We start from the raw sequence: 11,465 nt of genomic DNA, 5'->3' as shown, positions 1-11,465 counted from the left end.
GTATTTTTCCTATAGTTATACAAAAACACAAAATAAATAAGTATTTATATTTGTGTACTAGCTGTTTAGATTGTCAAAAGCCTGTGTTTTTAGGGTTATTAACAAAGTTCGTGTACTCAGACCAGTAATATTTGGGGTCACAAGTTTTTGCCATGGATATTTTGTGGGTCAGAAGATAAAAAGCTTGGGAACCACTGTTCTAGATTACATTTATGCCACAGCTGTGGTATACCACAGAGTTCGATTTAGCAAATCAGTGTTGAAGTACTTTATGTTGAAATGCCACCGGCCAACTTCCGTGTGTGTTTCATCTTTTCCTGTCCGGCTTGTCGTTCACCTGCTCCGGGACTTTTGTCTCCGCCCACCCCCGTCTCATGACAGCACTGCTTGGCAGAGTGGGTGTGCTCGTTTCATCAAGGATCCTCGCCACAAAAGAACCCGGATACAAACTTATCTTTTAATTTGTATTTTAGCTTCAGCTTTACACGGAAATTAAGTTTTATCGGAAATTAAAAAGTTTTATCGCCTGAAACCAACTTGACCCATAATACACATGGAGAAAACACAGGATTCAAGCAAGAAAACATTCCTCGTGCGCACAAATAAAGACCATGCTGGTTAAACATTACTGAATGTGAGCTTTACGTTAAGTAAATACTAGAACTTTAGCTCAGAAAATCACATTAATAAATTATTATATTATTATAAGAATTAGGGGCAACGAAGAGTAGATCAGTATTTATCAAGAAACTTTGCTGCTTCTGCTTTGCTAAATATTTTATTGAATAAACTACAAATACATCCATCTTATTATAAATCCATTATTTACTCTAACCCACAACATGAAAACCTGTTGACTACAAAGCATTTTTCTTTCTCCAGCCTTTTCCAACATAAATATTATAACGTTAGCTATTCTAGAAATATATGGCATCAGATATAAAACTGCAGGACATTCTTAACATTCAGCATTATCATTTATATATTGCACATAGTTATCCATTTTTTAAAAAAGATCTAACTACGAAAAAAACTAGTTTGGTTTATAGCAAATGTTTATACATCCCACAAATCATGATTTTCTTAAACATATTTCCTCGTTTTAGATGAGATCTGATTTAAATTGCATTTTCTGTAAAAGGCATTTCTGGTGCAGTCACAAAACTGACAGCAACAAGATGACCTCTGAGTTTTTATTTTATTTTTGCTTAGAAACTTGTTTTACTCTTTGGTGTTATCAGGACACTTTGGTGTTACATTTGTAAAAATAAAAATCCTGCTTTTTTTGAGCTTTGTGGCACTAGCTTATCAGGATATGTTTTACTTTTTTTAGTGTTCTTTTCTTTGTCTTCTGATGAGCAGAGTGTAAACATCAATCGTCGCAGGTCTAGATGCGGGTAAGGAAGCCCAGGTTAAGGCTGCCAGGGATCTGAATGGTTTCCAGAGCCACGGGGGAAGGTGTGAACGGGAACGTGACAGAGAAGATCTTCTTGACGTCCATGGTTAAAGTGGACGACGACTCCTTCCTGTCTTTCAAAAGACTCTGAAACATGAAGGGGAAAAAAATGTTAATGAATATTTGGACGACTTCTACAGTAATCCTGAAATAAAAAGATCAAAACTTGACTCACTCTAATAATTGTGATGAAGGTGGTTGAGACTCGTTCTTCAAACTCAATCACTGGAGTGTACAGGGTCAAGATTTTAACAATCTGTTCAGAAAAAAACAAAAATCAAATATTGAAGCAATAAGACAAACATGAACTGATTTAGGGTTAGGTCAGTTAATGATGCTGGACCTGCGCTGTGGTGAGGGCGGTGCACATGTTGCAGATCGATTGGGCGTCTGCTTCCGTCTTCTTCTTGATCTGCAGCAGCTGCGCAGCCTGGACCAGAGGCTCCAGAGTCTCCTTCGCCCCACAGTCAGTCAGCTCCCGCTCCATCAGCCACTCCTCCAGCTGCCAAACGTTGTACCTGAAAAACACACATTCAGAAACAGATGATTTCTACTATCATGGCTGTGCAAAAAAAATAAAATAAATCAATAAAACAAACATGACCATGTTCCTCTCAGCACCTGATCTGCAGCCCTTTACTCCATGAGCACATGTCCTTCCTCAGCAGCAGGTGGTTGAGAGTGACCGCACAGATGATGTAAAACTGCTGCCTGACCGTCTGTCTGATGAGCTCTGAGTCCATCCCGTGCTGACTCATGGTGCTGTGGAAGAAGGTCAGACGCTGCAGGAGGACCTCCACGCTCACAGCCTCCTCCTCGGGGAAGCTGCTGCTCCTCTTCCTCAGGCCCGTGGGTTTGGCCCCCAACACCCCGTGTATGGTCTCGTGCTCCAGCATGCTCGCCACTACAGGCAGGACAGAAGACTGAGTTCAGACAGGAGCGTGAGCGAGTCACCGCGCCTGAGGGGACGACGCCGTCTCACCTATGATGGGCAGCAGAATATTCTCCATGCATTTGATGAGCTGACGGTAAATCTGGATGGCCAGATCGCTGAAGAGCTGATGGTACTCTGACAGCTCAAAATTAGCCAGACTTTGCTCGTTCTGCTTGGCTGTATTGTGCATCATGTAGGCCTACAGAGCCGGCAGGTTAGACTGAGGGTTAGGTTCAGAAAACATGGCACTATTAACTAAAGAGCCATATCAAACCTAGAACACTCACCTCGTCTCCGCTGTACTGCTTAAGGCAGTGCATCAGCCTGCACGTGTTGGCCAGCCAGAAAGAAACCACTTCTAAATCATTTCCTTTCCTCTGCAGAAACATTTGACAGCAATTCAAAAACGCACATTCTTAAAGGGATCCCTGATTAGTTGTAACATTAGACTTTATTTGATAAACATTTATTTTAACTGTAAAATAAAAACTGTAAAAGACTGTAAGCTGTTTAGTTTTGTAATTTTTTAAAAATATATTTTAACAGACAGAGCCATATTATTTACACGCAAAGCATTCTGGGTAAATGATGACGTGGATATGTCCTCGGTGTGAGCGAGCTATATCCACCCTGAAGGTTAATCTTGGACAATATCTGATGATCGACTCTTTTAAATGAAACCAGAGAGCGTTGACAGAGAGGAGAAGGTAGAAATGACTCAGCCTGKAACTGAAAATATGGATGGAGGACAACAGAGCTGCTTCATGGAAGAAGAACCTCAGCTTAGCCTTTGTGCTAGCACCGACGCTATATTGCCTTATATGTATTAGCTCAGCGCTAGCGCGACAAAGTACTGTTGTCCTTCATCTATATTTTCAGTTACAGGCTGAGTCATTTCTACCTTCTCCTCTCTGTCAACGCTCTCTGGTTTCATTTAAAAGAGTTGATCATCAGATATTGTCCAAGATTAACCTTCAGGGTGGATATAGCTCGCTAGCAGCCTCACACCGAGGACATATCCACGTCATCATTTACCCAGAATGCTTTGCATGTAAATAAAATGGCCCCATCCGTGTAATATATTTTTAAACTTTAAGTTTAAAAATGATAAAAACTGAACACCCTACAGTATTTTTACAGTCTTTATTTTACAGTTAAATATATGTTTATTAAATAAAGTCTAATGTTACAACTAATCATGGATCTCTTTAATTTAAACAAGTCGATGTTAAATTTGGCACCTTTATGACTCCTTTGATGGTGCTGATGGTGGAGTTGAGGAGGGTGCTGACTCTCCTGTCATCGTTCACGCTGTCTGCGTGACGAAGGCACATGAAGATGATGTAGGCAGGAAGCCCCGGAGTGAAGCTGACTGCTACGCCGCGAGGCTTCAGATCTGTGGGTACAACGTTTAGTGGGGAAAAGTACAACTCGTTACTGGAACAAAACCGGGTGTATGAGCGGCACAAACCTATGATCAGGTTCTTGAACAAGCGGCTGGTGTCCCCATCTTTGAACTGCAGCATGCCCTGGAACTCCTTCTCCTTGCGGGGGATGTTCACTGGCCTGGCGGGCGTGCTCGTCACCGAGGCGCCGCTCAGCTGCTGAGAGCTCTCTAAACACAGCAACACGAGTCAGCAGGGTTAATGGGAAGTCACCATGAAGACAACACAAGCTATATACTTCAACTCCTCCCCTTGAGGCAGAACCTCACTCCCAACACAGGCATTCATTTCCTATCAGGTAAATGTGATTCTTTATTATCCTCAATACATGCTGATATGAACTGACACTGAAATAGAGAAAACACAACAATCTCAAAATCAAACTTATTTGAATGTAGTGCCTGCAGGCTTGTAGTGACATGTAGGCCTAACTCTCTCAATATCAATGTAATCAATGTTTGTCCAGAGTGTTGATTCCTCCTTCCAACTACTTTTCAGAATAATCTAATAAATCTAAATCAGCTGCTAATGAGTAATTTTGTCTTTAGTGTCTCATTAATTGTTGACCGTTTGCTTTCTGCCCACCACACAAATGTGCACTTCTGTTTACAAACATAATCCTTCCATTTATTAGTTTTTTACAGATGCTCATTTCATTACCTGCAAATTCTTCCACTTTTTTCATGTAGAATTTAAGTTGTTTCTTCAACTTGCGTATGACTTTGTCTTGATTTTCTTGTTGCTCCATTCGATCCTGAAATTATTTAAGGAAAAACACGGAACAGAATTAAAAAAAAATGACTTTAACATGTGACAGAATGGTGTGTTTTTAAATCAGCAATTAAATGTTCCTTAACATGACAAATATCAGTGTGCTGAAACTAATAACGTCAGTAGTAAAAGTCAGAGTAAGATTTCATTAATCAGACCCACCAGGTTCTCAGCAGTGAGTCGTGTGATCTCGTGCTTCAGGCTGGCTTCAACTCGAGCGTCTTCTGACATCAGCAGGCTCTGAGCCAACAGTTTCTGCTGCTGCTCCTTTTCAGCCTTCAGCTTGTTCACCTCCTCAACAAGCTTCCTCTGCTTCTCGTCATGACTATGCGCCTGCTCCTGCATCTGGCACTCCAGAAGCCTGCAGCATGAGAGAAAGAAAAGTGTTCAAAGTCCTTGTAGCATGACCGTGTTTGATTTATAATAACTCATTACCTGTTGGTCTCTTTCAAACCTTCATAAGCCAGCCACAGCTCTCCATCTTCATTCAGTGTATGAACGTCAGTGGACCTGAAGAAAAGAAGAGTTCAAGTACATTAAATAAGTACAAAATAAAACTGAACTGTCAAACTGGTGTCCTGTTAAAATGAAAAAAACATTTAGCTTTTAAACAAAGATTGATTGGTTGTGTTGACAAACAGAGAAAATACCCCACCACAGAAACAGAGGTAGTAGCTGAGAGTCATCCCATTACATCACGTGTCAAATTCAAGGCTCGTGTCCAAAGGTGGCCCGCCACAGCATTTTATGTGGCCCATGAGAGCTTCAATACGTATTGTCTTAAAATATGCTGCATTAAAGACAGCACTGACCATAAACTACATGTCCCACAATGCATGCTGATTATCCCACCACTAGGTGGAGGTGCAGAAGTTTTCAGCTAAATCCACAGAGTAAAATCTCCATTTTGTTGTATTTTTTTCCCCCCACTGGCTACTTTTGCTGAGGTCCAGCTCTACTGGGAAGTGGGAATTTCCCACTTACAAGTGGTACATTTAAAAAGGAATGCCTCTCCAGTGGGAATTCTCTGTTGGAAAGTGGGAGATTTCAGAATTCAAAATGTTAGGTACTCACACAACTCTCTTACTTTTACTTTAATAGTATTTCTGTATTATTTATTTCACATTTAGTCAGTCGTACATGTAGTACATTCAGTACATGCAGCGCATTCCTTCTAAGATACCTAGTTTCAATTTAAATGTAAAGTTAAATACATTTATAGTTATATTTCCCATGACGAAACAACTTCAAACTTTTGGGAAATAAATTCAACTAAGGAAATTTTACTTGTGACAGGGCTTTTACAAAAACCTGAAAAGCTTGATGTAAGATCTCCAGACAGTCATGAGTTTGATTTTATTTTAAAAATTTCTGGGACATGTAAACATTGACTTTTCTGTGTGTGTTCTTGCTAACATGTAGATTAAAAGTGAATCCAGGTGGTGTTACCTGTCATGATCTTGGAATGAAGGAATCTCGCTAAAATCTAATTTCACACCACCTCCAAGTACCGAATCCTGGACATCAAAAACAGTTTAACATTATTCATTCATCATATCAAGAACCTATTGAACAGTTTGTCACATTTTTTCTGATTGGGTTATTAAAAGCTGAAATGAGTGACTGAACGTCTCACCTTGTGTTTTAGAGCCTCCTGTCGAACCATGTGTGAGCGGAGGAGCAGCACCTCCTCTTTTCTCATTTCCAGCTCCTCGTTGGAAGAACTGAGCTGATCCAGCAGGATTTTGTAGGGCAAAGAACCAGGGGCAGGGGGCGCCAATTCACTGCTCTCACTGGTCAGAGACTTCCGCAGCTCGTTTAAATCCAGCTTTAATTTCTTGTTCTCAGACTCCAGTTCTTGTCGCTGCATTAAAACAGTTTAAAAAACTGAATTAAGAAATATATGGTTGGGTTTTAATTAGTTTTTTTAAGTTTGTCAGCACAGATAAGTTACCTTTATTTTTTCCAAGTCCAGTTCTGTTCTTCCAACAGTTCTCTGCTCCTCCGCCTCCTGTTTCAGAAAAAAATACACAGAAGCTCAGCATCAAGGTAGCACAAAATAGTAAAAATGACTTGACCTACTTTTGCCTTTTCTTGTTGGGCTTCTTCTTTTTTATCCAGCTGGTGCCAAAGTGACCGATTTTCCTCCTCCAGATCCTTCACTCTTCTCTGGAGCTTCAGCAGAATCGACAGGTCTGCTTTAGTCTGCATCTCATCCTGAACAAACACAAAAAAACACTTCTTATTATATTTATATTATTCAGCTCAAAGGCTGCATTAAATGTGTCAGAAACAGACAAAAGCAAATAATTTTCAAACAGTTTGAGGAATTTTGTTCTCTGCAGTTGAAGTATTAAATTAATCTACACAAGCTAACTTTTCCACCAATTTTAACCTTTATTGAAGCATTATAAAAATGTTTCCTGTAATCTGTAATACACTGTTTTAAATGAAAAACTGTGCATATATAAACATAATAAAAATAATAATAAACCAAGTAAGAAGATTTCATGGTAAAAATAAAAACTCCATATTTTTATTCTAACAGTAGATGTTTTAGTAATTTACTGCTCTGGAGCATTAATGTGGAGAATAAATAAAATTATTCAAGTCAGATATTAAACTTTCAGAGAGTGAGTGTTCCTGTAACATCACCCCGAGATCACTCAAAACATACCTTACATTAAAATAAAAGACAAATCAGAGGCTAAAAGGTCCCAAGTTAACATGTTTCATGCAGAATCAGAGGGAGACTGAACAAGTTTGGTTTCTTTGGTAAAAATCGAATGCCCTCATGTAAACTGTGGAGCATCAAGGTGGAAGAGTGATGATTTGGGTTTGTAGTGCAACTGCAGAATTTGCACACCTTGCTGAACTTCTCTGTGAACCTAAACTTTCTGAAGTGAAATGCAAAGTCTGGCTGCTGGAGTTTGGCTAAAACTGAGTCCTGCAACAGAACCATACTCCCACTCTGCACCATCAAATCTATTTCAGAATGACTTTAAAGTACATCCAGGTGATGCAATGATCCGGTCTAAAAGATGAGAACTTCATACATTACCTCTGTGTGCACGGAGCCGTCTTCACCTTCAGTCGAGCTTAAGCTCTGAGAAAACTCAGAGGAGATACTGCTGTAGTTGGAATCCGTCCTTTTGTGACTAAATTTGCTTGAATTCTTGTTAAAAGTGAGAGAAAGAAGCCATTTAGTTATTGCTATTCAAGAAGAAAGTGTAGAGATTAAACTGATGTTACGGCTTTGCTGAATGAAAACATTAATTTTGTGAAATTAGTAATCCCACAGCTACTATAGATATTAATATCCACTGCTGGTGAGGATACTTTTGTACAGTTTATTGAATTAACTCAGAGTGAAGCTGTGGCTGAAGGGGATTATAGATTTTTAAAATCAGACCTAAATTAGGAAATGTCTATGAATTTAAAATATTTTAATCCAGCTCACAAAGCCAAACAAAAACAGTTTCTCACAATACTGAGACTCATCTCTTCCTTCAGGTCTTTGTGCCGGTCCTCCAGCTGCAGGTGTTCACTCAGCAGGCTTTGGTATCGAGAACGCTCCTCGATCAGGTCTTTCTCCAGCTGTTTGGTGCTCTCAGACGTCGTTTTAATATCTGAGTCAAAACAAGTTTTACTGCGAATATTTTACGTTCAGGCAGTAGTTGTGATCTGTGAAGACCTGGGCTGTTTCCAAACCTGTCAACTGTTGAGTTTGTTTCAAGACTTCCTGGTTCAATTCGTCAATGTTGCTCTGTAACAAGTTGTTCTTCATATTAAGCTCATCTACCACCTGATCAAAGAGAACAAAAACATGCTTTAGTAAATGATTATATTATATAAAAAGCCTAGTAGATTAAATTATAAGTAAAGATTTTTAATTGGTTTCAGATCTTTCATAAAGTTAAAAACAGTTTTGATTCATTTTATTTTTAGGTTCAAAAGTATAAATTTAGCTAAATATCTTTATTTTCTACATATTCCCTCTTGAGCATTTCCCGTTTTCTGTCTTTTAACTTCTGTTAACGTAAGATCTGTCAGTTGAACCTTGACATGTTTGGTATCAATAGAAAGCTCAGAATTTTGGCTAAAAGCTCATGGAAACCATATTTACATCCACCAAACACAGTTCAAATGACAGTCAGTTGAATCAGAAAGTAAACAAACTGTACAAAATGGGATTGTTGCAAATCTGTAAATATATTACAACAAACCTGTACATGAAAAATTTGACCTTTGTTTTAAAAGTAAGTCAAAGCAGATACCTAAATAGGTTTTAGTGCGTTGAAAGTTTCTTTTACTTGATTTTGAGTGAATGTAGTCAACTGAATTCAAATATAATTTCTCATTATTTTATATAATATATATGGTGACAAATTAAATGTATGGATAATTTTTCAAAAGAACAAACATTCAATAACAAGTCTTTTCAGTCAGGCAAGAAAAAATTAATAACTTTGGCAATTAAAAACTTAAGATTTCTTAACATTTATTAATGGTACCATCATGGTCTGTCGTGTGCTGATTGACAAAATTCAATATTATTTCTTTACTAAAACATCTGTACCTTTGCTCCAGTTGATTTTAGCAGCATGAATCTTTGCACAGATAATGTTCACAAGTGGATTTATGGTTTACAAGAGTTTTTTGCCTACTTCATTCTGGTTTTAAATGGGCTATATACTGTCAAATGCAAACATTATTCAGACGGGGGTAAAAAAATGTAAAAAAATCTTTTCCATCCTCAATATCTCTAAAACCACAGCAGCTGTTTTAATACTTACACTTCTGATGAAATCTCCCAAACTCCCCTTAAATAATCCCAAGATTATTTAAGTGGAGTTTGTAAATGCTGAGATACACTCACTTACATTTCAGCATGGTATTTTGAGCAAAAACATCAAGAAAAGCCCTTGGGGCTTAAGAGGTCAAAGTAGAAATCTGAAGTTTTCATTTTCCCAAAAACCATCCTCAAAAAGACCTACCTGTTGTGTTTGCTCCTTGTAGCTCTTCATCTGCTCCTCCAGGTCAGTCTTCTCTCTGCTGGTGTTCTCCAGCTCATGTTGAAGGAAGGAGAGCCGCTCCAGCAGCGAGGGAAGCGTCTCTGCTTTGGCCCTGGACTCCTGCTCGGAGCTCTGAAGGTTTTCTATCTCTCTGATCTGTCGGTCCCGCTCAGCGGCTCGAGTCTTCTCCAGAATACAGAGCCTCTCACTGAGCTCTCTGTTTTCTTTGTTCTGCAGGGGGAGATGCAGACACATGATTTGCATGTGATATGACAACTCACGATGACGCAACCAGTTAATTTCCTGCATTACTTGTGAATTTAGTGTCAACAAAACAAAACTACACTCCACCCTTCTCACCTGTTCGTTTATCTTGAGTTGCAGCTGCATAATCTTGTTTTCCATGCCGACGTTGAGCTTCTTGAAGTGCTCCACAGAGCGCGCCTCCACTTTCAGCTTCTTCAGTTCTCTCTTGGCCCACATGCGGCGCACACAGCTCTGCAGCAGGACGATGGCTGACAGAGTGCGCCTGTACCGCTGCTTGGCCAGCCAGCCTCTCACCCACTTCTGAATGATCAGCGCCCTGTGCTCATATATCAACTGGGAAAACACACAGGAATAAAATGTCCGACTTCAAACAGACAAGACGTTTCTTTTCAAAACATCAAATTATTCTTGTTTAAAGCATGTGTCGAACTCAAGGCCCGGGGGCCAAGTGTGGCCTGCCACGGCATTTTATGTGGCAGGCAGGTGCTTCAAAAATGTATTAATGTCTTAAATAACCGTATGTATACGAGCATAACATGTTTTAAAGCCTGCATTGACCATAAACTACATCTCCCATAATGCATGTCAATGTTTTTTACCCATGAAATGATTGCATGAAGGATTTCTTTGGTATAATTTTACCTGGGACAATCAGTGAACAGAAGGAGGAGTTCTGAACGACATTTTCTGCGCAGTGTCTGCTTGTAGTTTAGCAATGGCAGCAGAGGAAGTGAATGAAGCCAGTCTGTGTTGACAAGGCTTCCAAATTAAATTAAATTTGTCTGACAAAGCCTGCAGCTCTCATTTACAGCCATCTCGCTCGGCCCAATACTTCTCTCCTCTCAGTAAGGTTGTTTACAGCGCACGCAATTTCCAGTTAACTTCTTAGCTTAGCCTCCTTCCCGGTCGAGCTGACGCACTGCATACGTTGTGGCCAACTGTTAGCGATTGGGTAATCCAATTGTTTTAAACTTCAACAGAGGCCACGCCTCCAGCAAGCAATCGCTTCTCAATAGCCGAGAGTCCAGACCCTCTGTATGAAGCAAAGCAAAGAACAAGGGGCTGGGTTTTACCAGGCTAACTCACCACACCTCTACAGTGAGAAAAACTTACTTTTACTTTTAATAGGATTTCTGTATTATTTATTTACCATTTCAGTCATACACATAGTACTTTTCAGTGTTTATAAGAGGACGTGTTAAAATGCCGTTTCTATGCAGGAAATACCATGTAGAGCTCAGTTAAGAGTTAATTAGCAGTGCTCAGTTGTAGCAATGATCAAGCAACATGATGCTGGCTGTTTAACCAAAGTTAAACATGAAACATCAAAGTTAATTACAACAAACCCTTTGAGGGCCACCATAACACTCATGAGGCCCTCGGAGAAAATAAGTTTGACACCTCTGGTTTAAGCAGTACTAATTATTTTAAATAAAACAATTTAAGGAGTGCCTTTTAGAATTTACAAAAAATGTTAGAAATTCCATACTTCAACAAAAAAATTATATAACACACACACACACACACACACACACACACACACACACACACACACACACACACACACACACACACAC

The 11,465-nt window shown here is 39.4% G+C and overlaps 1 protein-coding gene across 1 annotated transcript in view; it reads right to left on the bottom strand.

Moving 5' to 3' along the window:
* Window positions 1-759: 759 nt before the first annotated feature.
* Window positions 760-11,465, bottom strand: part of LOC106521141 (unconventional myosin-Va) — a 21,372-nt gene continuing 10,666 nt past the window's right edge. The window contains exons 21-40 of the mRNA XM_014013571.1: window positions 9,982-10,221; window positions 9,604-9,852; window positions 8,318-8,411; window positions 8,093-8,235; window positions 7,668-7,781; window positions 6,689-6,823; window positions 6,561-6,617; window positions 6,243-6,470; window positions 6,056-6,123; window positions 5,042-5,116; window positions 4,769-4,967; window positions 4,496-4,589; window positions 3,862-4,005; window positions 3,632-3,786; window positions 2,678-2,767; window positions 2,439-2,589; window positions 2,078-2,360; window positions 1,800-1,974; window positions 1,632-1,712; window positions 760-1,543 (exon numbers count right to left, since the gene is read on the bottom strand). Of these exons, the coding sequence (XP_013869025.1) occupies window positions 1,388-1,543; window positions 1,632-1,712; window positions 1,800-1,974; window positions 2,078-2,360; window positions 2,439-2,589; window positions 2,678-2,767; window positions 3,632-3,786; window positions 3,862-4,005; window positions 4,496-4,589; window positions 4,769-4,967; window positions 5,042-5,116; window positions 6,056-6,123; window positions 6,243-6,470; window positions 6,561-6,617; window positions 6,689-6,823; window positions 7,668-7,781; window positions 8,093-8,235; window positions 8,318-8,411; window positions 9,604-9,852; window positions 9,982-10,221 (2,931 nt within the window). The 3' untranslated portion in view covers window positions 760-1,387. The remainder of the gene's footprint in view (window positions 1,544-1,631; window positions 1,713-1,799; window positions 1,975-2,077; window positions 2,361-2,438; window positions 2,590-2,677; window positions 2,768-3,631; window positions 3,787-3,861; window positions 4,006-4,495; window positions 4,590-4,768; window positions 4,968-5,041; window positions 5,117-6,055; window positions 6,124-6,242; window positions 6,471-6,560; window positions 6,618-6,688; window positions 6,824-7,667; window positions 7,782-8,092; window positions 8,236-8,317; window positions 8,412-9,603; window positions 9,853-9,981; window positions 10,222-11,465) is intronic.

This window comes from Austrofundulus limnaeus, unplaced genomic scaffold, assembly GCF_001266775.1.
Source record: "Austrofundulus limnaeus strain Quisiro unplaced genomic scaffold, Austrofundulus_limnaeus-1.0 Scaffold104, whole genome shotgun sequence".
Taxonomy (NCBI): domain Eukaryota; kingdom Metazoa; phylum Chordata; class Actinopteri; order Cyprinodontiformes; family Rivulidae; genus Austrofundulus; species Austrofundulus limnaeus.
Note: the sequence above shows the minus strand (reverse complement) of the source record. Positions and strands in the feature narration are given on the sequence as shown.